The following is a 27238-nucleotide window of genomic DNA, read 5'->3' as shown; positions in this document are numbered from 1 at the left end:
GGATTTCGTTCTCCCGGGATTACTTTTAGAGGTTGTCAGAGTTCCTCCTTAAATTTCCTCCTGGGATTAGTCTCAGAACTTTTTTTCTGAGATGTGCTAGTTTCTCTCAGGATTTTGTTTATAATTCCTTTAGAGATTTTTCCAATAAGTCTTTGCGGAGATTTTCGCACAAATTCAGCGGGATTTCTTCGGATATTTCTCCGGGAATTTCTTACAAGAAATCTCGTAAGTTATCCCAGGAAATATCCCGAGAAATTTTTTTTTGAAAAAATCCTGCAAGAACTCCGGGAGCAATTTTTAAAGAAATTTAACGACAAGGACAAGGTGAAGAACTCCTTAAAATATTTGGAGGAGCCTAAGTAGAAATTCTAGAAATTACACTTTTACGAGGAATCCCGAGAGAAACAATATCAGAAATTCCGTGAAACATCTGCGGTATATTCTGAGAGAAACTCTTGTGGAGACCTCGGGATAAATGCTAGTATTGTTCGTGTAGTTGAAAATCGGAATTTTTGACACGCGAAAATCGATTTTTCTCCTAAACCGTGTGTCGGACGTACGTCGGGTACAGTGCGCTGGATAGAGGTACAGGTCCGCTCTCCAGCGCACTACGTCCGACGTTTGGTTTCACGCATGGATTTTGATAACATTTGATTGTCGGGTGTGTAGAATTTCGGGTTTTAACCGCGACGACAATAAAAACCCACGGGAGCTCTGGCAGCAATACTGGGAAAATCTCTAGAGAAATTCAGTGAGATCTGTATGATATGAAATTCTGTATGTAAAACTTCCAGAAGAAATCAATCGGAATTCCGAAATCCTAGAAGATTCTCAAGAAAGAATCTCGGAAAGAAATGTTCGAAAATGCTGGTGGAAATCCGGAAGGAATTCAAAAAGTAATACCAAGAAAAATGGCGTGAAAAAATACGGAAGGAATCGTGTACTCTGGGAGGAAAAACTGTGTTCTTCCGTTAATTATAGCTCACAATGGATCTATAAAAAGTTGACCTTATTTGACAAGCTGCCACTACAGTGGAACATTGTTACAGTGATATCGAGGCAACGGGGTGGATTTCAAGAAAAAGTACATCAATTTCCCAAATTGCCCTCAGTTCCTCCCAATTGAGAAACTTTTGGCAATTATCAAGCAAAAATTGGAAAAGTGTGGAGAGCTGGTTCGGGGTCCAACGGAGATGAAGATATGGTGGAAGAAAATGGCCACTAGAATTAATCAACGGACTGTCCAAGACATGATTAGTGGTATTCAAGGACAGGTTCGAGATTTTTTTTAAATCAAGTCGGAATAATTTCAACGCCATTATTCTTTTAAAGTGCAATAAATATCCTAAATTTTCAATAACATATTTCCGAGATAGATCCGGTTTCTTGCGTCCAGATATTAAATGACTTAAGCTTTAAACGTACAAATGGATAAACCATGGGATAAACATACAAACATATAAATACAATCATACATACATTGACTTTTGTATGTAGATCAACAAATCTGCCGAAGACGTGAACTATAATTATAGTTTTTTTTTAAATTACACTAGTTACAGCATTTTTGAACTCGTTAAGCTGATGATCATTTTTGGTGTAGAATCATGCCCTGAGTTCGAAAACGCGAAGGAAAAAAAATACAGTACCGTGAGCGCACCTAACTTTGCGCAGGTCCAAACTTTGCGCATTCTTGTAAAATAACGAAAGTAATAACAACATGTCAACATTTTCACCAGTTCAATAATTGCACTAGCATTGTGTAACTATGAACATTATTTGACGAATATTTAATCGTCATAAAATCTTTGTTTATGTTGAAAAAAAAAAACAAAAAATACACAAAAACGTCAAAATTTGGCTCGCCTTAACACGGTTGCCAAGAGATAACTCCACTAAAAATCAACGATAATTAATTTTGCAGTTAATAGACAAAAAAGGTGATATTCTAGTAATATCAATCACAGTTCGTAATATTTTTTTCAATTTAACTAGTACATAGTGGTGCGCAATATTTGGAGCCATTATTTACACTGTGTTCCTAATGTTTGCGCACTTTCATTAAATGCATGTTCAACGTGAATACCTGTCTTATGAACCATTTAAATATTACTAGCTGTCCCCGGCAAACTTTGTCTTGCCTACTGCGTTTTTTGACGTTTCAAGTCCCTAGCCAAGCGCCGAGGATCCCATTCAAAATGTATGAAAACCCGATTTTCAAAAACTCTCAATTTTCCCATGTTTTTGGCCTCATAAACCTTCCTTGGGTGAAAACTAACAGAACAAAACTTAGACGACTCAAATCGGACCATCCGTTCGCAAGTTATGCGCGGTCCCACGTATGCCACTGCATTTTTATAGGGGAGACTGAGGAGACTTGATCCCTGGGGAGACTTGTTCCCCCCATATTTTCTCGGAATCAAAAACAGTTTTCTTCTAGCATATTTTTTCCAAAATGACATCTGGACAGACGACAATGTTTTGGCTACAATTGATTTTAATTGTGTATTGCATTATTTTTTAATTGCTGGTGGTTTGTTTTCAGTCTTTCAGAAATCTATAGGCGATTCCGAAAAATCACAATAACTTTGTGAAAATTGAACCAAATCGTGTCAGAATTTCACAGCACACAGTTTAAATAAAGTACTATCAGACGTATTTATTCAAATAAGACTGTTATATAAATATTTCAATTAATGTAGCTTAGTGTATACAACAGTGACATGGGGAGACTTGATCCCTCGAGGATTACACACACATTATACATGTGAAAAATAAAATTCAATTGGCTTCTTTAGCGGTGTTGAGATAATTCCGTATTCAGAATCTGCATGCAAAACTGAGCCGAAATCCAAATTTTCATGAAATTTGGTGCCCGGGAACCTATTTAAAAATCAGTTTGAAGTTTGTATGGGAGCGATTTGTCGAATCACCCCTTGTCGCATTTTGTACTGGGCGGAGCTGTCAAGCAGTTGGCCAGCTGTCAAAAGGTGATTTCGAAAAATCTTTTCGAAAGCGATTTTAGGTATCAAAATAAAGTTCTAAAAATCTGAAAAAAATCATGGAGGTTCAGAAAAAGGTGCTCTTTTGTATAAAATCAAAAAATCAATACATTTTTCTTAATTTAAAAACCCAATTTGAAAGCCTCTATTTACTCGGAGTTTTAGTATATTCAATGATAAAACGTGTCAGATAATTATTATTTTAGCACAAATCATGAAAAGGGGGATCAAGTCTCTCCATTTTCAAGATACGGCATAACCTGAACAATTTAAGGAAATTTTATAATTTCAAATACACCGTATGCATCAAAAATGCAAGAAAATTTAAAAAGAAAATGAATAGGAAGCTTCTGGAGTTATTTTCCCTTTAAATTAAACATGTGCTCAAAAGGGGATCAATTTTGACCCATTTTTGAAAAATACATCATAAGACATGCCTCCATAAAAACACAGTTTTGAAAACTTTAACAATAATTTAAAGTCCTTCTGTTTTGTATAAACTTGCAATAGATGTTTACCTGCTATTCTGTACGAAAAATGGATCTAGTTTTGTGTTTTTTCTTAAAGTTATAGGCAAATTAAGAAAAAGGGATCAAGTCTCCCCAGTCTCCCCTATATATAGATGTAACACTAATACTGACAATTTCAGGCCTCCCTCTCCACCATGTAGCAGATTTTGTATAGAAATTAGTAGAAAAATGTATGAACCTTTGCACTCTGGCAGGTACTCTCCATCTTTCAACAATGTGACGTAATTTGTGAACAGTCCATCATTTGGCTTTTCCAGCGGTCAATGTTATGGACTATTAAAAAATGACGTCTAAATTTTTTTTAAGATTTTAGATCTCCCTCCACCCCTGGCCCCTCCGTCACGCTTGATAGTATACCTAATACATGGCATATCACACTTTTTCAGACAACCCCAACCCCCTCCCCCCAAAGATGGACGACATATTTTAATGACCCCTTATTGTCCTATCTGTAACGGTCATTTCATTTATCAGGAAGTTTTGCCTTTGATCTTAAGCCATTGGAAAATCCCTTTTGAGGTTTGGATTGTTCACACGGTCAATGTCTAGTACGAACCGCAGACGAATTCAAGAACTCCGGAGGCCTCCTAGGACAAAGTATTTCAATAAAGATCATTCAAGGGCACACTACCTGTATAACTTTAGTTTAATGGAAAAAACATTAAATAATAGTATTTTTGATGACTTTTTTGAGCAATTCATAGCATGCGCAAAGTTAGGCACACCATGCGCGAAATTAGGAACAATCCAAGATTTTGTGCGCAAAGTTAGGAACAAGGCAATGAAATAGTTTTTCTATTTTAAGTATTTTTTAGTTAATATTATAATTTTTTCTCTGTTGCAGACTCAAAGAAGGATCATTAGGCTATTCTATGAGCATGTTGTTCATCATATATTTTGTTTGTTTGTATTTTTTATAACGACTAGAAATTTGATTTTTCTTAACTGCGCAAAGTTTGATGCATACACGGTATAGCGGATTATTTTTGAATTTCCATACAAGATTGATTGTTTGAAATCGATATTGGTTCTATTTTTAAGCAAAGCTGTTCACTTCACACATATCATTTTCCATAATCAATGCTCCGTTTGAGCTGGACTTTTTGCTGTAACTCGCCTACATATGACATGTCAAATAAACGTTGAGAAAGAGTTTTTAAATTATTGTTATGTTATTGAAAAAAAAAAATACATTTTTTCATATATTTTTGGAAATTTTGCCAGCATTTAAGGAGATTGTTCCTTCAACTCGCAAATATCTTGAATTTCATCAATCTGACACAAAACCTGCATTCGGATGATCAAATGGTATTATATCCAGCTTTTAATTAACGGAAAAAATATTTAAAAATAGTTGGACAAAACGCAAGATATTTGGAATTTTAATATATTCCATATTTTAAAAAGTTGTAAAACTCGATATTGAGCTAACACTCAAAAACTGTTCTACTTAATATTTTTTGAAGCACGGTTTCGAAATCAGCCCTATATTGTGCTTCAAAAATTTTGGTTGTTGACAGAAGTTCACGACTTTCGTTTTATTTTGTAAACTTGTGTTATTAACCATTATCAAGAGTCCATATGGAAATAAATTTCTTTCGTATTGGAAATGAAGCTCATAGATCGTGACAATATGTAATCTTTGCAACATTGTTTACGCCACCTAGTGAACTAGTCACAAACTATGAGCAAGGTATGGATGAGGAGAACATCTTCTTTGAAGAAAGTATTGTAAAAATTTGCATAATTCTGGAGATATTCACATCGAAAGAACTCAAGCATAATTTTTCAAATCGACGTATCTAACTTTTTCACTGATCTGAGTAAATTCATGGTCAATGTTTACGACCATTTCACTAAAATAGTTTTTTATAAAAAGACTTTTCATAAGTTTTTTTGTGCTTAACATCACCAGGGATATAGCACGCACTAGGTAAGAAACAAAACCTACTCATTCCTACATCATTTTCACAATGAATTTGGATAAAAATACACATACACCGGGTTGGTTAGAGATACGTCATGCCAGATACGTCGCTTTTGTATGGTGCCAGTTTGGTGTATCTGTTACTTTTGATTTTGACTAGATACGTCGTTTGGTTTTCTCATATATCAAAACGGTGTATCTATCAGTAAAGTTGTAAACATCAAAATAGTTAGATTCATCGTTTCGAATAATATGCTTAGTTAAACAAATTAAGCAATAAATCATCAAACAGTGATATGGATTCTTCAATTTGCTTTATGAATCATGCATGCAGCAGTTAACCCGGATTTGTTTACATTCTCGAGTTACGTCGGATTGAAAAGTTATGCTTGAACTGTCCTATTAATAGGACGCTGGGTGGATATGGGTTAAAATACACATAAAAACATGAGTTTTTTTCAGCAAGGAAAATGCATTTGGTTACTTAAATTGATGGACCCCCGTTAGTTAGAGCCACAGCAATTATTTCGGACCCCTCGATATTGGCCAAATGTTAGCTCATTAGAACTCCCTCATAACGAAACGTTGTTGAAAAGGGGAAAGATAGAGCTACTACATTTACAGTTATGAAAAGTTGGGTCGGCCATATTGATTTTGTCCGTCATCTTGGATTTTTATACCGAAACATTGTATTAACCATGTTGGCAACCACCGATTTTCACAATTTTTACATCAATTTAAAGCTGAGACATTTATACACAACATATAAAAAAATAGAGATGTAGGTATGTTTTTCCTATGAAAAGTTACCTGCAGTTTTGTAAATCAAGTCACGTTTTCTCCATACATTCCCATGCGCACCGTCGTTTCTGGTGCAACAGCATCAGAGTTTTCTGCATGTATTGTATACTCATCTGCAGCAAAATTTGGAAAAATCGGAGGTTTGTTTTCGTTTTTCACTGTTTCTCAATGATGCGAGCATTGTTTTTATAACTTTTTTTAGTGTTCTGAAAAGCTTAAACCTTCGGTTTTCCAATAGTGGATTTAGGTTTCAAATTCCAGTTATAACACTGCGAAAGAACGCTGAAAGATCTGAAACATCTGAAAGATAATCTGAGAGAAACTCTTGTGAAGATGTCGGGATCAGTGTTGGTAAGAACTCAAATTTTCAAATCTCATGGTTGAGTTGTTTCACGCGCGATTCTTGACTCGCCAAACTCACCGCTGAAAAAATCATGCATGAGTTGACTCGCGATTTCACTCATTGCTTTATTTCTTGGTGTTCTTATTATTTACATCAAAGTTTTTAGGATTATATGATAGAACAAAAGCAAATATAGCGAACAATAACATTGAATGCCGTTTAAATTGATTTGAACTCGTTTTACAAGCGAATGAGATTTCGGCGCTTGACTCGTGAGAGCGAGATTTTGCATGAAAATCTCGCGGGTGAGAAAATGATTTAGAATCGCGCGCGAGTTTGCTCACACAGGAGCGGTTCATGAGTCTGCTTTGAGTGTGATTTTACCAACACTGGTCGGGATAAGTCCTGGAAATTTCTCTGGGGAAAACGCAAAAGGAACTCAGAAAAAAAAATCATGAGGGACTTTAAGAGCAACGCCGGAAAAACCTATAGAAGAAATTCTAAAAAAAAAATCACATAACCAGACAAAACCTATCACGCTCAAATTTTACAAAATTGTTCAGCAGCATAAAAGCCTGGAGGGCCCATATAGCCGAGGCGGTAAACGCACGGGTATTCAGCATGACCATGCTGAGGGTGACGGGTTCGATTCCCAGTCGGTCCAGGATCTTTTCGTAAAGGAAATTTCCTTGACTTCCTTGGGCATAGAGTATCTTCGTGCCTGCCACACGATATACACATGCAAAATGGTCATTGGCAGAGGAAGCTCTCAGTTAAAAACTGTGGAAGTGCTCATTGAACACTAAGCTGAGAAGCAGGCTTTGTCCCAGTGAGGACGTTACGCCAAGAAGAGAGAGAAGAGAGAGAAAAGCCTGGATCTGAGAAAACGACCACCTTGACCTCTATTGTGCAATCAAGATGCTAAAAGCCAAAACTTGAAAGTCCTTAAGCTTTTTTTTAGTTCGATATGAATTCTTTCGTTCTACTTCAAGCAAACCGATTCGTTTGATTGGCATTCAACTGGTTAACACCGGTAGTTTATTGAGCCTTACATTCTAAAAAAAAGAAGCAATATAAAACTTAACGTCGTATACGAATACTGGTCCGGTCTGCTGGGACAAAACCTCTGGAGATAACATATAATGGGCAATTTTGATTCGACATTCGTCCGTCATGGATTAAGTGTGTTGTACATTCAGGAATTTTCAAGTCAGATCGGCGGGTGGTACTTACCCTCACATCCAAGCACAAACTTAAAACCGACAGGCCTTAAGTTTGCGCAGCAGTTCCTTCAGGTCGCCGGGATTCTCCTGTAGGAGCGATTTGGTGAAAATTCTACGTTTCAACGCTTCCGCTTCGACGGTTTTCGACAGCTGCGGATAGAAGAAGGGCTGTTATTTCATCTTTCGATATGTAAAGAAAGAGAAATATACCTCATGGGCCCGCTTGATGATGCACGCCGGCATGCCTGCCAGTTTGGCAGCGTTAAATCCGTACGATTTGGGACATGCACCATCGGCGTATTTGTACAGAAAGGTAACCGTTTCCTGCGTGGGATCTTCGTCGTCTTCGTTTTCCACCATGCAAGCCTAGTTGGATAAAAACGAACTCTTAAATTCTGACTCTGATTCAAGCTATAGGTACTTCTCTTACCATGTGACCCAACCGGACGCGACTGTCCGTGGTAAAGTTGTCCACCAGGTTGTGATAGTGGGTCGAGAACATCGAGCGGCACTTGAGGTCGGCCAGGTAGTTGACCACCGCCCCAGCGATCGACGTTCCATCATAGGTGGCCGTTCCACGGCCCAGTTCGTCCAGCAGGACCAAACTCTTGCGGGTGGCATGCTTGAGGATTGTGGAAGTCTCGTTCAGTTCCACCAGGAACGTACTATGGCCAGCCATAATGTCATCGTTCGCGCCCAAGCGGGTAAAGATCCGATCGATGAGCGTCATTCGACAGCTTTCGGCAGGGATCCGCGAACCGATCTGAGCCATGACGGCCAGGATTCCGACCTGACGCATCAGAGTACTTTTACCGCCCATGTTGGGACCGGTCAGAAGCACTAAGGGAGCCCCGTCTCCTCCGATGTTCACCCCGTTCGGGATGTAGTTCTCTGCATCGCTTACGCACGGATGAATACCTTCTTCCAACTCGAAGACCTGCCCAACGGAGTCATCCAGAATCTCCGGGACGCACATATTTCCCTCGCTTCGGGCATACTCCGCCAACGACGTAAGGACGTCCAGCGTTCCGGTCAGATCGATGCATATTTTCCACATCTGGTAGCTGCTTGAGAACTTTTCAAAGATTCTCCGAGACAAATCCTTGAGAACCGCTTTCCGTTGATCCTCGGTTTGCAGCATCCGTTTGAGGAAGTCACGCGTCTCGTCCGTGTGATAGCGCTTCACCCCGTTCTTGCCCTTTTTCTGTCCTTCCAAGGTATAACCACTGTTGGCCTTCTTGGCGGCACTCTCCGGAATCTCCAACTGGAAGCGCTTCTTATCCGTTCCGAAGTAAGCTATTTTACAGCCAAAGTACTTTTCCTGCTTTCGTTTGTATTCCTCGAGCTCTTCCAGGATGGTTTTGATGTCTCTGTCCACGGCATCGTATTCTGCGTCCAAGCCTTCACCGGGAGCGATCACTCCGTCCTTGAGAGCCTGATCATGATCGAAGGCTTCTTCGAAGAAACGAATTTTGTCCGCCATGTCCGGAAATGATCCTCCTCGTTCCGGTGTATGAGTCAGATGAACCAGAAGCTTGGAGGAAACTTTTCCGAACAACTCCGGCACTTTAGTAAGGATTTCGAATCCTTTCAAAGTGTTGATGAAGTCCTGGATCTTCTTTTTACCGTAGGTTTGCTCTTCGTAAAGGATGGCCCTTCCGTCCGGATGGTTCTTGCTGCGCTCCGCATTACCAAACGTGTGAATCTGAGCTAGCATTCGCTCAAGATCCGGAAGTTCGCCCAGGATTTGACGCACGTCCTGAAGTAGCGAAACGTCGTCAATTAGTTCTGATACAGCCTCCTGCCTTTGCACAATGACGTCCCGCTCGCAGCTTGGGGAGCAAATCCAGTGATAGAAGAGACGCTTGCCAAACTTCGTACAGCAGTGGTCCATCCGGTTGACCAGCGACTGTTCACCTTCGGTAATCCGGAGATTGTTCAGAGTTACCGAATCCAGCACCATGAAGCGATTGGTGTTCTCGATTTTCAAGTTCTTGCAAGTGTCCACGTCATCCGGCGGAATGTACATCTCGAAACTGGCCAGTGAAATAATCTGCTGATCCAGCAAACACCGCTTCAGATACCAAATGCAACCTCCCAAAGCCTTCAGCGCCAGTTTGAAGTTCTCATCCGGCGTCAATCCCAGATGATCGTTCTTGTCCAACAGAGAGCGGATCACTGCTGGCCATTTCGAGCTCTGATCGTCCTTGGAACTCCCATAAAAGTTCTCCGCCAGATATTTCAAAGTTTTCTCGGCTGACCAGAACTGGGATTCGTTGGTAAGAGCTTCCTTCCGGATTCCTGCCAGAACTGTTTTGAAGATCTGTTGTGTCGCTGCCGAGGCCACATTCCGCTCTTGAAGAACCAACGCCGGACCGTAATGCGATAGCAACGTTAAAAGTCGAGATCCCTGCGAATCATCCTCAAACTCGCCAACGTGAAACACCCCCAGAGAAGTATCCACGAAGCACACTCCATACCGACTGCCAACTTCCCCCTTGGTACGCTCCGTAATGGCCAACATATACTTCGGCTGATGATTGAGGGTCATGTGCACCTGCTGGCCAAAAACCTCCGTCCCCTTGAGAGAAACCTGGCAAATCTCGCGCTTCACCACCTTGTCATACTTCGAGTTGGTCTTATTCTTCTTGCATCTCTCCTGCATCATGTCCGGCGTTTCGGTTTGCTCCACGCGAGCCACCTTGAATCCCTTCTCCACCAGCAAAGTGGCCATCCGCTCGTACGCCTGCTCCGGAAAGCCGGAATGAGCAAACTCACCCTTCATGTAGGAAAATCCCAGCTCCTCCACTCCGACGGTGGCATCCATGTGGTACAGCTCGTAGAACTTACCCACCTTGAAGAACAGCACACAATCCATGTGACGACACTTCAGCTCCCACCACTGACGATTGGCCTGCGGGGAAGAAAGCGGACCAGCTTAATTAATATCAACAAATTACAAGATGATTTCAGACCTCAAAACTTACCGGAGTCAGCGTGTTCAGGAACGATTCCGGTACGTACAGAGTTCTCGAGTCATACTTCTCGCTGCTCGGTCTGTTCCCGTGGATGTCCTTAATCTTGTCCGGTTTCAAGAAGTCCAACTTTTGATGAGCCCAAACGGTTGGTTCGTCCAGAACGGCAGCACTCGGATCGTCCTCATCGCCGCCCAAATCCGCCAAATCCTTCTTTCCCTCAGCACCATCCACGGCTTCCACCTTGACCTTCTTCTGCACCGGCGACTCCGAAACCTCCTCCTTCACCACCCGCTTGAACGAAGACAACATCTCCGCCTTCGGGGGCGTTTTCTCGTTCTTCACTCGGTTCTCGCTGTCCGAATCCCCATCCCCTTCTTCCTCATCATCCATCATCACAATCCGCCTTCGCTTCTTCACCGGTTGGATCTCGTCCTCTTCGTCACCTGCTCCGTCCCTCACGCCATTCACCTCCTCCTTCTTCTCCACTGGTGATGGCACAACTTTCTCCAGCTTAATTCCCTTTGGGGTACCTCCATTGGAGGCACTACTCACCGGCGTTCCGGGATTCGATCCCGACCCGACCGGTTTGATCTTTGGTGTGGCTGGCGATTTGGAAAAGTAGTTGAACAGCGTGTTCGAGCTGTTTAGCTTGTCTTTGTTCTTGGACATGGCACTGGGTAATTTGGTAACAGTTTTCAAACAACAATATTCACAAAAACAGGTCACAAAACACTCGATTTTGATTTCAAATTCCGATTTTTATTGAAAACTCGACCGAAAACAGCGCGACTGCCAGTCAAAACAGAACGAGCGCGCGCGCACTTTTCACTGACAGCAAACAACAAAACATCTCCCGGTGCGGTGGCTGCGTGCTTGGGTGGGACACTGAATCAAAACATCTCACGGAACTACAAATCAACCCAAATTCAAGCATAATTTTTCAAATCGACGTGTTAAACTTTTTCACTGATCTGAGTAAATACAGTAGACGTTCGATAAGTGCAACATGTTTACGTTTCAGTTATCGAATGAAATTCGCTAACTGCAACGACTGACAGCCGTCAAACAGTTGTCAATTGCTGTTGGACGCAGCCAGAATGCACTCAAAAACATCGCAATGCAGCTGTAGTGCATCCGAAAAACATCGCAACGTTGTTGACGTTTTGTTTTTGACAGATAGCGGTGCGATAACTGCAAAATTGTTGCACTTAGCGGACTTGCAGTTAAAAAGCATTGCATTTAAACCGTTTGCACCGAGCGAACGTCTACTGTACATGGTCAACGTTGACGATCATTTCAGTAAAATAGTTTTATATAAAAAGACTTTTCATAAGTTTTTTCGTGCTTTAAATCACCAGGGATATAACACGCAATAAGTAAGAAACAAAACTTAATCATTCCATATCATTTTCACAATGATTTTTTTTCTAGAAAAAGGTACACTGGGAAAAAAATCTTCATTCCTTCTATGTGTCCGGGACATGGATTTTTGCAATGGGGGTAAACAAATGTTCACTCAGCCAAATAACCTTAGGATTTCCATAAGGCCCAACTTATGAAACGGCCTTTAAATAATTCATAATGATTCGGATGAATTTCATAAGGTCACTCTATGACGTAAAATCGTCTCACAGCGTGGCTTTTATTCATGTTTAGCAACATGGTATTCTCAAGCGTCGGTAGCCGTGTGGATAAAACACGTGCTCGGTGATCCCGACGTTCATGGATCGAATCCAGTCTGCATCATTTTAAGATTTTTTTGTTATTTTCATAAGTCTATCCTATGAAATTTGTCATAGCAAGCACGATCAATTTTCATAAGGTATTCTTATGTCATCCATAAGAATTAGTTATAGCAAATTTTCATAAGGTATTTCGATGAATTTCGCTAGTTTTTTTCGCTGAGTGTTTTCCATTAGCGTGACTCATACTTTTGATGAGGCACCATACAGCAGCGACTCATACAATTTAGAGCACATACTATTCATGTGCTAATTTGCCTGCGTAATCGGGTATTGGTTGCATATACTTTGGATGTGGTTTGGCACATGGATATTTGCCATTAAGTATGAGGCAATTTTCCTGAGTGTATAATTATCCCATAGCCAACTTTGAGCTGTTATCACAGAGAACAGACATCCAAGTCCAGTTCCGAAGCTGTGTAAGGAATTTAACGGCCATTTGAAATCGGAAACACAAGTGGCAATAGCGTGGCGCTGCAATCGATTAATTTCCCATACTAATTTAATTCACCACTTGAAATGTTTCAATTCACCACTGACTGTGGCAATATGGTGTTTGGCGGCGTTAGTGTTGTCATCGTGTATTGGTTTGCAACCTTACTCAAGTGAAGGTTCAAATCCTTACACAACTTTCTGAATGAAATTTGTTCTAGCCTGGATGTCTGTTCTCTGTGCTGTTATTGTCTCTCCGGTTGGAATCAAGACAGACATTCAATCAAAAAATGCCATTTTCTTCGTCCACAAGTGTCGCAACTATTTCGCATCTAGTGCGCTGTGTTGCTGATAACAACGGGAAGGATGCGCACTACTTTTAACATGCTTAAAAAACGTCGCGAGTTGGGTCGCGTCGCGACTTGATTGTGCGAAGTCCGGTTTGGTGGCGGCCCAACAATATATCTCCGGATTCAATGAACCGAATGTAATGAAATTTTGATTATTTATGACTTATTTAATGAACTTTGAAAAACTTCTGACAAAACTTAAAATTCTTAATACGGAAGAAAATTATTACGATTAGTTTATTTTCCCAATAAAACACCAATTTTTTTAAAACTTCAACATTGTTTCAAAATTCAAAATGCTAATTATAGTATGTTCAAATTCCCTCTAATTGTCTTTTATATAAATATGTTTTGAAGGAAAAAAACAACATAGCCTTCAATTAATAGAAAAAATATTGGGATGCATTTTAAAAATAGACCAATTTACTAAAAAATCATTAAATAAATAAAATCGCTATAATTTTTTCTCTTGTCAATAATTTGAAGTTGTGTCAAACGTTTTTCAGAGCTCATTATATAAGTCATAAATGATCAAAATTTCATTGCATTCGGTTCATTGAATCCGGAGATATAACAGCTCAAAGTTGACTATCGGACAATTGGCTTCTTTAGTGGTGTTGAGATAATCCCATATTCAGAATCTGCATGCCAAACTGAGCCGAAATCCAAATTTTCATCAATTTTGGTGCCCGGGAACCTATTTAAAAATCAATTTGAAATTTGTATGGGAGCGATTTGTCGAATCACCCCTCGTCGCATTTTGTACTGAGCGGAGCTGTCAAGCAGTTGCCCAGCTGTCAAGAGGTGATTTCAAAAAATCTCTTTGAAATTGATTTTAGATACCAAAATGAAGTTCTAAAAATCTGAAAAAAATCATAGCGGCTCAGAAAAAGGTGCTCTTTCGTTTAAAAATAAAAATCATTGAATTTTTCTTAATTTAAAAACCCAATTATGCCTATTTCTAGAATCTTTATAACTTCGTGCACAATAGCCCGATATTTCCTAAATTTTGTCCACTGATACACAACTAGTTGATAAACTCACTGTCCCGATCATTTTGCCTATCCCCTGTACGTCATGCCAGATACGTCGCTTTTGTATGGTGCCAGTTTGGTGTATCTGTTACTTTGGATTTTGGCAGGTTTTAACCCGTAAACACCCGGGACGATCTACTTTTGGCAGAAATGCAATATTTTCTTTGTTTTAATACACTTTACCCTGGATTCCGTTATCTGCATACTGTATCATGCTTTAATTGTAAAAAATATTCGTGGGATGTAGTCTATACTGCTGATGGAGCCTCAGTGCACAATTATAATACTTTTGGTACATTCATAAGGTATTCCAGGCTTTCCAAACTATTTTGGAATTGAGACCTTCAAGTTCTACAGGCTCTACTCTTCATTCTGTTCACTCTATCGGCATAATTCTCTCACGATTGTGTCTGTTGCACCTCATAATATTGCGAGTATCTCTATGTGTTGCTATTTGGGTGTCCACTGGTATTCAAATAGACCCAATGTAATTTGAAGTATGGGTCGTAATATCTGTAAATCTTATTATACTTTTATTGTTGCGAATGTTCGTCGAATATAATCTTCACTACTCTTAGAGCCTCGGAGTGCAATTCTGGTAACTAGGTCATCCAAATTATTCTGGAATTAAGACCTTCAAGCTCCACAAGCTCTACTGAATCTCTTTACTTTATCGGTGTAGCTTTTCCAAAAAAAAAAAAATCTGGAATTCTTCCAAGACTTTCGCCAAGAATTCTTCAAATAATCTTTCAAGGTATTCCTCCAAGTATTCCTGGAAGAATTCTTCCAGGATTTTTGCAAGAAATTCCTCGAAAATTCTTCCAGGAGTTCCTCCAAGTATTCTACCAAAAATTCCTACAAGATTCCCTCCCTGATTCCCTCAAGTAATCAAGAATTCCACCAGGAATTTCTTCAAGAATTTCTCCGAATTTCTCACTAAAAATTCTGCCAAGAATTCCTCAAAGAATGCCTCTAGGTATTCTTCCAACAATTTCTCCAGGAATTCCTCATAGACTTCGGCCAAGAAATTCTCCAAACATTCCTCCAGAAATTCCTCCAAGAGTTTCTCCAAGAATTCCTCAAAGAATTTCTCCAGTAATCCGCAGGTAATCCGTAGGTACTCCAGATATTCCATTTCTCCCGAAATTCCACCAGAAATTCGTGAAGAAATTATTCAAGGAATTCCAACTGAAATTACTTCAGGAAATCCTCCAGGAATTCCGCCATGGATCCGCCAAGAGTTCCTCCAGAAATTCCTTCATGAATAGCTTCTGCATCCTTCAGGAAACCTTCAGTAATTCCACAAGAAAATACTCCTAAGATAACTCTAAGAATTCGTACGAGAATTTCTTCAGAGATACCCTCAGAAATTCCTCCAGAAGTTCTTAAGGAATTACGGCAAAATTCAGGAACTTCAGGAACTACTCCAGGAACTCTGTCAGGAATTCCTTGATAAACTCTTCCTGGAATTCCACCAGGAAGTTCTTCAGGAATTCCTCTTATAATATCTTGAGAAATTCCCCCCCTGAATTCCTCCTGGAATTCCACCAATAATTCCTCAAGAAATTTCTCCAAGAATTCATCCAGGAATAGGACAGATCGGTGAAGTACTAGATTTGTAGTAATGAGCTGAATTTTAGTATGGTGAGAAGGTCAATTCTCCGTTTCTGCAGTGAAATGGTGCAAAAAGCGTGGGTATTATGATTCCTTGCCTAATTTGATGCTGTTTGAGCAAAACTTTGGGCAACAGTGTTATTGTTTTCCCCATTTCTTGCAACATAAACAACATAGTTATCCAAAGTTTTGCTCAAACAGCATCAAATTAGGTAAAGAATCATAATACCCACGCCTTTTGCACCATTTCATTGCAGAAATGGAGAATTGACCTTCTCACCATACTAAAATTCAGCTCATTACTACAAATCTAGTACTACATCGAACGTGCCCCATTCCTCCAAGACAACTTTTTGAAATTCTTCCAAGAATTCTTCCAGGAATTCATCCAAAAAACCCTACAGGACCTTTCCCAGGATTTAACAAGGGTCCCTCTATGACTTCTGCCAAGAATCCCTTCAGGAATTTCTCCACAAATACCTCCAAGGATTATTTCAAGAAATTCCTTCAAAAATTCATCCAAAAAATCTACCTCCAGTTTCTTCATGAGTACCTCCAAGATTCCTCGGGAAACCTTCGGAAATTCCTCAGGAAACCTTCGGAAATTCCTCAAGAAAATATTCCTGGGACAACTGCAGGCATTCTTCCGAGGAACTGGTCCGAGATTACTCCAAAAATTTCTCCAAAAATTCCTCCAGGAATTTTTCCAAGAATTTGTTCAGTTATTCCTAAAAAAAACTTCTATTGAGAATTTCTCCAAGAATCCGTCCAGGAATTTCTCCAGAAATTCCTTCAGGAATTCCGACAGTAGCTCTGTTGAGAATTTCTCCAAAACCTGCTCCACTGCTTCTGTCAAAAATTCCTCCAAGAATTCCTTTAGAAATTTGGGTAGGGATTGCTTTATAAATTACTCTAGGAATACCTCTAATGGATTTCTCAATAAATACCTTCAGGAATTCGTCCAGGAAATCCTTGTGAAATTCCTACAAGAAATTCCCCCAGGGATTCCATCAGGAAATCATCCAAGAACTCCTCCAGGAATTCCTCCAACAATCCAGAATTCCTGCCAGAATTCCCTTCAATGAATTACTTCAGGAATACCTTCAAGACTTCTTTCAAGAATTCCACCAAGGTTTTCTCTAGGTATTTATTCAGGAATTCCTTGTAAAATTCTTTCTGGAATTCCTCCATGAATTCCAACAAGAAATCTACCAGGAATTTGTCCAAGAATTTCTTGAGGAAATTTCTGTAAAAAATCCTGCAGGAATGCCTGGAGTACTTTCTGGAAGAATTCATGTAGTGTGAAGGAATTTTGAAAGAACATCCTGGGGGAATTCTTAGAGGAAGGAATTACTTGGAGAACTCCTGAAGGAAATCCTGGAGGATTTTCGAAGTTATTTTCTTTTGTAATTTTTATTTCCTGGAGTAATTCCAGTAGAAATTCCTGGAATATTCCTTGTAGGAATTCCTGAAGTACTACCTGGAATAAATGTTGGAGGAAATCCTGGAAGAATTCCTGGAGAAAACTTTGGAGTGTTTGCTGGAGGAATTGCCGGAATATTTCTTGTAGGAATTCCTGGAGTATTTCCCGGAATAATTCCTAATTCCAGGAGGAATTCGTGAAGGAAATACTGGAGTATTTGCTGGACGAATTTCTGGAATATATCCTGGAGGTATTCCTGGACGGATTCTTGGAGAAATTCTTAGCAGAAGTTTTGGAGGAATACCTGGAGAAATTTGCTGGAGTAATTTTTGGAGAAATTCCTGATGGGATTGTTGAAGGAATTCTGGGAAAAAGTCTCGGAGTAGTTCCTGAAGAATTACCTGGAAGAATTCTCGGAGGAATCCCTGGGGTTCAAAAAATGCTTGAATATATTCCTGGCAAAATACCTGAAGGGATTCTTGACAGTAGTCTTAAAGGGACCCCTGGTGAAATTCTTGGGGAAGGCCCTGTAGCATTTTTAGAGGAATTCCTGGAGGGATTCTTGAAATAATTCTAGGCAGATGTCTCGGAGGAATTCCTGGATTATATTCTTTGGGGAATTCTTGGAGGACATCCTGGTGGAGTTCCAAGAAGAATTTATTAAGGAATACCTGAAAGAGTTCCTGGAGGAATTCCTGGAGTAATTTCCGAAGGAGTTTTCTTGAGGAATTTCGGGAGGATTTTTTTGGAATAACTCCTCAACAATTTTCGGATGTATTTCTGAGGAAATCCCTGAAGGAATTCTCGGACGAATTCTTAGAGCTATCCCAGGAGTTTTTTTTTTATTGAGGAATTACTAAAGGATTCCTGAAGGAGCCTAGGGGTGTTCATGAAAGAATTTGTGGAGGAATTTTTGAAAATCCAAAAAAATCCCTGGAAGAATTCTACGAAGAATTCCTGAAGAAGATCCTGCAGGATTTTCTGAAGTAACTTCAGCTGGAATTCCTTGAAAAAAATATTCACGAATTCCTGGAGGAATTTCTGGAGAAATGCCTGAAAATAATCTCGGATGAACCCCTGGAGTAATTTTTGGAGGAATTTTTGGACGATTTCCCGGAGGTTTCGAAATTGCTTGAGGATTTTCTAGAGAAATTCCTTAAAACATTCTTGTAAAAAACCATTCTTGTAAAAAACCTGGAGAAACTCTTGGAGGAATTTCTGGAGGAATGTTTGGAGAATTTTTAAGCAGAAGCCTATGAGAAATTCCTGGAGAAATTGTTGGAGGAATACCTAGAGGGATTCTTTGAGGAACTCTTGGCAGAATTTTTTGGAGAAATTCTTGAAGAAATTCCTGAATTCTTGAAGGATTTCTTGAAGAAATTCCTGGAGTGATTCTTGTAGGAATTTCTGCTAGAATACTTAGAGGAACTCCTGGAAGAATTTTCGAGAAATTTCTTAAAAAAATCCTGGAAGAATTCTTCCAGGATTTCTTGGAGGAATACCTGGAAAGATTATTTGAAGAATTCTTGGCTCCTAGGAAGAATTCCTGAATGATTTTTTGGATGAGCTGCACCGATAAAGTAAAGAGATTTAGTAGAGCTTCTGGAGCTTGAAGGTCTTAATTCCATTAAGACATATTTGACAATAATTTGAATGACCTAGATCACCAAGTGAATGTTGCTAAGTTATCAGAATTGCAGTCCGAGGCTCTAAGAGTAGCGCAGATTATAATCCTCGAACATTAGCAACAATAAAAGTATCATAAGATTTACAGATATTGCGACCAAAACTTCAAAATACATTGGGTCCATATGAATACCAGTGGACACCCAAATAGCAAAACATAGAGATACTCGCAATATTATGAGGTGCAACAGACACACTCGTGAAAGAATTATGCCGATAGAGTGAACCAGGAAACAAGAGTAGAGCCTGTAGACCTTGAAGGTCCCAATTCCAAAACAGTTTGGAAAGCATGGAATACCCATGAATGAACCTAAAGCATTATAGTTGTGCACTGATGCTCCATCAGCAGTGTAGACTACATCCCACGAATATTTTTCACAATTAAAGCGTGATACAGTATGTAGATACAATTGTAACCCAAACTTCAAAGTGTTTTGGAGGCCATTTGTATTTCACGGAAGGTCTAACTACCACAATATCGAGTTGCTCGTAGCATTGCGAGGTCAAATGAACATCAACATGACTAAATTTCATGAACAGTGTGAACACAAATGATGGTAGGTGTTGTAGATCTTAAGAAAATGAATTCCAGAGTAATTTGGATGACCTAGATCAACCAATTTAAGTACCATGAATATTCTAGGAGTACTTTGAGGCTTTCTGAGTACCGTAGACTATGTTCTGTGATGATTCATCGTGTATAAAATTTGGTATAGGATGTTGGAATTGTGACACAAACTTCGGAGTACTTTGGAGGCCTTAGAATAGCTCCGGGATCAAAACTTCAACAGACTATGATTAGTAGTACAGTAAGGACCCGATTTTGTCAGCCCCATTTTGCGATAAATTTTTTGCTCTCGTTATCTAACGGTCAAACTTTAACCAATTCATCCATGTTTATCATCAAACTACAGCTAAAGGGCAGAACATAGAGGGATAAAAAGTTTGAAAAATTGTTTAAGTTTTCGAGGAGAGCAAAAAATGTGTTCCGAAAAGAGGCTGACAAAATCGGGTCACTTATGTAGTATATTGCATGTCAAGGATCAGTGGAAACTATTGATGATTAGCAAAAAGATGAAATTTGAGTAAAAACTTTTAGAAGTTATAACAAAAATACAAAAAAGCCACGTTTTTTCAGCTACCAGCTAAAAGTGGGAGGGTGCAAAGGAGGGAGGTACCATGCATTTCTGTCAAAATGCAGATGTTTGGATCAGTTAAACTAGAGGGACCACCCTAATTTCACAATGATGAGAAAAAAGGTCGAAAAATATGAAGAAACTTTCCCAAAGACATCATGTATCTAAAACTTTAGGTTTAGGCACAAACATTTTTGTCTTCGTAAATACGGATCTGGACCCATTAAAAGGTTGCTTTTGAAAAATCTTTATTTATTTTTGAAGTTTTATCGTGGATTTAAACAGATATTTTCTTCAGAAAAATAACATTAGAATTGGAGGGAAAATAGTTCTTCTCAATTTCTTCAGACATTTTTTAAGGTTGTCTTTTATGAGATTTGTCTTTAAGGAAACTTTAAGATCTAAGAATTTCTTCAAGGATTTCGCCATGATTTCCTCCAAGGCTTTTTTTGAATGATGACGCCGAAGATTCACCTAGGCCAGGGATTATTTCCATCAATGGTTCTAGTGGAATTTTATTAAATATCTCATTTAGAATTTCTTCGAGGTTTTTTTTCGGATAATCTTAGTTAATTTTTTTTCCAACAATTTTATTGGAATTTTTCAACAACTTCAACAACTCTTCCAAGGATTTCTACAGAAATAATTCTAAGAAAACCTGTAGGAGTTCCTACTTTGAATTTATCTAAGAAATATGAATTCCTTCGATGATTCCTCCAAGATCTCCTTCAAAGATTTTTGAAGGAATCTCTTCAAGCTTTCTTTTCGGAATTCCTATTGAGAAATTGTATTGAAGATTCCCATAGGATTTTTTTAAAATAATTTCTTTAAAATGTAAAATTTCCTTCTAGGTATGTTTCTAGGAGTTTCTAAAAAATATCCTTCCAAAAAGTTTTTTAAGGGAATGAAGATCCTATGCAGTTCTCAGATTTTTTTTCAAGAATTCTTTTTAAAGATCCTCCAAAGATTCGTTTAGCTATATCACCAAGTGATCATTCAGATTTTTATTTCATGAAACTGACAGTCCAACAATTTCACAAAGTACTTCTTTACAAAGTCCTGCTAGGGTCTCTTCAGTGATGGGTTTATCGATTTATCTAAGCGTCACTTTCCTCCAAGTATTTCTTTTGAAATTCTTCCAAAAACTCCTTCAGGAACTTATCCAGTATAATCTTCCTGATTCCAATACAAGTGCAAAATTAAGGACAAAGAAAGTTATTTAATAAAAACTATCAACTATCAACTATCAAATCTGACTATACATGTCAATGGTTGCTACTCCGTGATTGATCTGAGCTGGTACCAATTGCACTAAGATCCAAATGAATAAGGGCTGGGACACTCCACTTATTCTCAAAGTGCAATTTTAGCAGCTCATGCATTTTGAATCAATAACGGCGCCGGCCACGTCCTTATAGTTAGTTGGGAAGGGAAAGGAATGTTAGAGTGTGCTGGTTGTTGCTACTAAAGACCGAGATCACCTCTGCATCCCCACAACCAGCACGGACTGGGGTATTTGTTAGACGGAAAGGATGGGAGATCTGGGAGTCACCGTTGGGTCGGTGATGCGATCCATGGATAGGGGTTATTTATAGTGTTCGTAAGGTGATAGATTGTGTGGTGAATAAGGTGAATAAGGTCAAGCGGCACAGCACGCTTCGGTTGCATAACTTGTAGGCGTTATATACACTGTGCTGTGAGTGGAAGTTGGAAGGAAGAGAAACGACTTTGTTTTCCAATTCGTTTCTGGTTCTAGCGATGGCTATGAACATATGAATATACATGAGTTGTATATGTAGAGAAGAGAGAGAGAGAGAAAGTGGATAGAAAGATACAAAGTAGGATGAAAGGGACGGGCCAGGGATTGAACCCAGGACCTTCTGCATATGAATCAGAAACGATAGCCACTAGACCACCAAGCCCGACAAAGAAAGTTATTTAATAAAAACAAAAAACTATAGGGGGATTCACTTAACAGCGTAATCCTTGGCGTAAACCGCTTATTGAAGTTTATGCTGATTAAACGTCGCGATCTCCCTCCAAGGCAATCTTTGATTATTTCATTCGTAATTTCATGAACCATTTCAAACAACAGAAAATTATGGCTTACTCAGCAATTAAAACTGTTTAGTGAATCCCCTTCATCATTTTTTTTTTAAATTTAGTTCCCAAACTGAGTTTCTTTCCAAATCGATATAGTCCTTCCGCTGAAAATGGCAAATCTTCTGATAAAGTTTATTATTACACTATATTTTGTGATTCATTCAAGTTACAATGATTCTATGAAAACAAAACATTCCTTACAGTAAACCGCTTGAGATTAATATTACACATATAGTCAAATGTGTCGTAATTAAATGAACTACAGTTTTAAAAAAAATATTGCATTCAATTAAGGTTAGTTTCACTAACAAGTAGATAATAGAAACAATTATGGGGTGGTAACATTTTCATTGTTCTAGTATTGCATCAATTGTTGCGCCGTTCTTCGGTTCGGTTGGCACCGTCACCAACAGAAAAGAAGTGTTTCCTAACAATCGCTTAAAACATAAGAAACAACTAAAAGAAAACGTAGACTCAAATGTTCCTACTTGGTATTGTCTTTTTCATGTTTCACATCTCTTTTTACTTTATTTTTCTTTATTGTTTATTTAACCTAGCCTAGCGGTTTTTTTTTACTTATTCCTACGTAAAATAACTGTCTTCTCCACGGTGTTCGCGGAGAAGAAGGCACTGATGCACGAAGATCATACAATTTCATTCCAAGGCACAACTTGCTTAGTCGAAGAAATAAAATAGGGACAGTTTGTCTGAGTGTCTTTTACAGGTTTGTCTAGAACAGGTATTACAATATTATGCTAAATTATAATAAAGACAGGAAAGGAAAGGAAACAGTGGATGGTGTATTGCAGATTGTATTACAAAATCAAATTTGGATAGTACACAGCTGAAATAATGATTTTTTAAGAGTAAAATGTCTGTAACTGATTTGAAGTTGTTGTTCGGAAAAGTCTGTGCAATTCCATCGACTATCACAGCTAGGGAAGTAGATACAAAATCGAAGGAAAATTTAAAACGAAAACCATCAGGGATTTGGCTATTTTTGTGTGTAAATACCTTATCTACTTAAATTAAATTAATGTCTTTTATAAATGTGGTTCTGCATTATGTCGATTCTGAGCATGAAACCGGTTCATTATCCTAAATCTTTTTGAAAAATCTTTTTTTTTTGATAGTGCAATAATTCTCATGGTGGTTGCTTTTTAAAAGCAGTGTTGCCAGATATTTTTGTGACTGAACTATTTTTCTGTTTCTATTGATTAACATGTGATGTGATGTACTGAGTGTTCCAGCTGTAGTAGATCACTTTTGAGCTTTATTCAGCAACCACTTCTGAGAGACGTGTGCACAATTTACCTAAAACCCTATAGATCGTTCCATGAACTTTGCCTAGGGCGATATTCATGGCGCACCTCCCGTCACTGGGGCTGTGGGGTCTTCCATGATCGATGGCTGACCTTCATCCATATTCTCTGTCGATCCGTTATTAGCAGCTTTGGAGTTACAATCCGGGATGGTTGGCGATGGGGAACCATTTGCTCCTTCCGGCAGCGGAGTTGGATGACTAAGATCCTTTGGCTGGTTGAGGACATCGGGCATTGGTGGTGTGGCAAGGGAGGACGCCAGCGAGGTTGGAATCGAGGCTGTACTGAACAGCAGGGATTTGGGGGAGAACGCGGACTGCATGGAGGCGGCCTGCTGCAGGAAGGTCGGAATCGAAACAATCGAGTTGCCCTGAGATGTCAGGTTTGCCAAAAGCTGGCTGGTGTGGTGTTGTTGTTGCTGTTGTTGGAGCTGTAGTTGGTTCGATTGATCGGAGAGGAACTCCTGTTTGATCATGTGGCTCATCGGACTTTGGTCACCGAGCAGTTCCTGTTTGATCATTTGGCCAAGGTTTGCCTTGGATCGCTTCCGCTTGGTGTCCGGATCACAAGGACTAGGCGTTCCTGGGTGTCGATAGGAAACGTGTTTCCTCAGGGCGTCCTTGCTGCGGGAGACATGCGAACAGACAGTGCATGCATACCTGAAAATAGTTGGTTAGTCATTAGTGAATGTAAGGATTAAAAGAAAAAGTTATAAAACTTCTGAAAAGCATTTTGAAGTATTTTTGGAAAAATCCTATAGCAAAACAGCATAAAATCTTAGTGTATAACTTCTATGCGAACTCTCCCAAAGATTTGATGCTAGATATCCAAAACAAAAAACAATAAACTTAATTTGCGAGAACTTCTGGGCTGTGGTTCACTAAAATAACCAAAATGGCCACTATGGAATGAATAGATAGCGCCACCGTAGCCTTGTGTGTTTGACATAACTCGACTGCTGTCACAATGCTAATGTCCATATACAGTGGCGCCTCTGTTTACACGAGGCGAATGCTAGAAAAGTTTGCTTAATTTATCCATTGAGATGAGGCCAAGGGGGTTCCCAGTATGTTCCCAGAGAGCCAAAAAAAGGTATCCAAGCAGCTTCAGGACAGACTTGTTAGAATCCCAAAATGGCCGCCGCAATGGCCGACTTTGGCACCTACTCACGATTTCAAGTGCACAAAACTCTTCGTAAACAAAACCAACGCACCTTATCTTCTAATTTTAAGCTTATTACAAGTGAGCAAGAACAGAATAATAAAATGCACTGTTGTTTGAAGCTTGCTTCTTGAGATTTGTGCGTCTGAAGTTCTGATGCACTGTTCAAGCGGGATTTCAAGACGTTTGTCCTTCAAGCACCTACGAATCGACGCGATAGTGATGTTTCAAAATTGTCCCCCCCCCCAATTCAATGGTCGACCAGCAAAGCGAGCGATCGCTTCTGTTAAATCAGCGCAGACGAGAACATTTTTCTATATGAACCCACGGGGGCTTGGGATCAATATCAAACCACCCTGAACCGTTATACGGGTGGCGGTAGTGTTCAGATTGAACAGTTTTTAAATACCAGTGTCTCGTAGGTTCGTCGGTTGTTTGATAGCATTTTAAAGGTGTTTCTGGAGCTTTTTAAAGGTGTTTCAAACAGTTTCAAGAAAGCTCCTCCAAGCCATTTAAGTTTAAGGTGGTGTCAGGAGCGTTCTGAGAGGTGTCAGGAGCGTTTGATGACATTTCAGAGGTGCTTAAAGAGGGTTTTCAGGGGGTTTTGGGGCCTTCCAAAGGTTTTCCAAGTGGTATCAGAATCATTTCAAATCGGACATTACAAAGGGATTGTGGATGTTTTAGAGGAGTTTCGAGGCTTCCAGGAGCGCTTCAAGGAGTTTCAGGGTCATTTCAGGGCGTTTAAAATGAATTTTGAATGGATAACGGAAATTTGAGGGAAGTTTCAATAAAATTAGAGAGATTTTAGAGGCGTGAGGCGTTTTAAGGCATTTGAGGGGCGTTTTAAGGCGTTTCAAAAATTTTTTGGAAGGGGTCTTAGAAGTTTAAGGGCCTTCAGGGCTATTTCAAAGGAATTACGCGGACTTCAGGAGCTTTTCAATAGTATGAAAAGCTCCAGAGACCTCCTAGGACCCCTAAAACCCAAGCAGCACACGTGTTACAAAGGAGTGTCGACAGTGCAGGTTTTTGGTTGAACACGAGTGATTTTAAAGTTATTTTGCTTACATAAATGTAGCTCCTTCAAAACCAAAAACTTGCGCTGTTTTTGTGACTTTTTGTGGCGTGAGACCCATGAAACTGAGACCCCCTTAGACACTTCTCAGTCCTCCAAGTATCCCCCTGAAACCACAAGGTCTCCCTAAAACGTCCCTAAGACCCCCTGGAACGCTCTTGAGATCTGCTGAGACCGTTGAGACGCCCAGAAACGCCTCTGAAACACCCCTGAGACCGTAGACCCTCCTTTGAAACCCCTTGTGAACCCCTGAGCTCCCTTGAAACCTTCTGGAACGCCTCTTCTACTCCCTAAAATTCCTCAGGGAACCACTCGAACCCCCCTGAGGCACCCTCCGAAACCTCCTGAATCGTCCCTGGAATCTCCAAAACACCCCCTGAAGCGCCCGAAACCCCCCTGATAATCCCTGAAGCCCCCTGAGACCCCACTAAGACCCCCTGAAGCGCTTCTGAAATCCCCTGGAATCCCCTTAAAACCCCATGAGACCCCCTGAAATGCTTCTGAGACCTCCTTAAATTTACAGGTACCCTTTTAAACTCTCAGAAGCACCCCTGAGACCTCCTGGTACTTCTGAAATGCTCTCGAGACCTCTAGGTAACCTCTTCTACTCCCTGAAACGCCCCTGACACCCCCTGTTATGCAATTGAGAACCCCAGAAGCGCCTCAGAGACACATGGAACCCTCTAAATAAAACTTCCAAGGCACCCTGAAACCATCTGAGACCACCCCCCCCCCCAAAGTCTCAGAGATTTCGCGGTACTCCCTGAAATCTCTGGAACCCGCTTGGAATACTTCTGGGATACCTTGGATCGCCCTTGAGACCTCCTGAAGTGCCTCACAGACACCTGGGATCTCTATGAAACCATGAGACCCTATGAAACCTTCTGGAACGCTCCTGTAACTTCGCTGAAACCTTGTTGGACCGCTCATGGAAGTTCCCATGAGATCCCTTAAAACGCCCCTGACACCTCATGCAACACTTCTGAGACTTTCAGGTACCCCCAAAGACCCTCTGAAACGCCCCGGAATTCTCTTGGAACACCCTTTATTATATCGTGTATCTTATGCAAAATCTTAGTTCTCTCTCTCTCTATGCAGGATATGAAAAACTAACATAAATAAAAAAAATACATAAAAATAGCCTGGAGGGTCCCTAAGGCACGGGGATTCTGTTTGACCACACTTCATTTCCCGGTCGTCCAGGAACTTTTCGTAGAGGAAATTCCCTTAACTTTCTTGGGCACAGAGTATCTTCGTGCTGCTACACGATATACACATGCAGAATGGTCATTGGCAGATGAAGTTCTCAGTTAACCTTTCAGAACGCGTGCCCTTTTGAGCCTAAAACTGCACCGCGCT

General features: G+C 39.9%; 2 protein-coding genes across 5 annotated transcripts in view; both read right to left on the bottom strand.

The window, feature by feature from the left end:
- Nucleotides 1-7599: 7599 nt before the first annotated feature.
- On the bottom strand, nt 7600-11641 carry LOC109414186 (probable DNA mismatch repair protein Msh6). The gene is made up of 4 exons (XM_019687969.3): nt 10814-11641; nt 8257-10740; nt 8037-8192; nt 7600-7976 (listed from the first exon to the last, which is right to left on the bottom strand). The coding sequence occupies exons 1-4, from the start codon at nt 11471-11473 to the stop codon at nt 7857-7859; spliced, it is 3420 nt and encodes a 1139-aa protein (XP_019543514.3). The 5' UTR covers nt 11474-11641; the 3' UTR covers nt 7600-7856.
- Nucleotides 11642-22429: 10788 nt separating this feature from the next.
- Nucleotides 22430-27238, bottom strand: part of LOC109414187 (broad-complex core protein isoforms 1/2/3/4/5) — a 106691-nt gene continuing 101882 nt past the window's right edge. For all 4 annotated transcript variants that reach the window (XM_019687970.3, XM_062859544.1, XM_062859545.1 and 1 more), the window contains exon 5: nt 22430-24305. In XM_019687970.3, the coding sequence (XP_019543515.3) occupies nt 23684-24305 (622 nt within the window). In that variant the 3' untranslated portion in view covers nt 22430-23683. The remainder of the gene's footprint in view (nt 24306-27238) is intronic.

Source organism: Aedes albopictus, chromosome 3 (assembly GCF_035046485.1).
Source record: "Aedes albopictus strain Foshan chromosome 3, AalbF5, whole genome shotgun sequence".
Classification (NCBI taxonomy): domain Eukaryota; kingdom Metazoa; phylum Arthropoda; class Insecta; order Diptera; family Culicidae; genus Aedes; species Aedes albopictus.
This window is presented reverse-complemented; position numbering and strand designations above follow the sequence as displayed.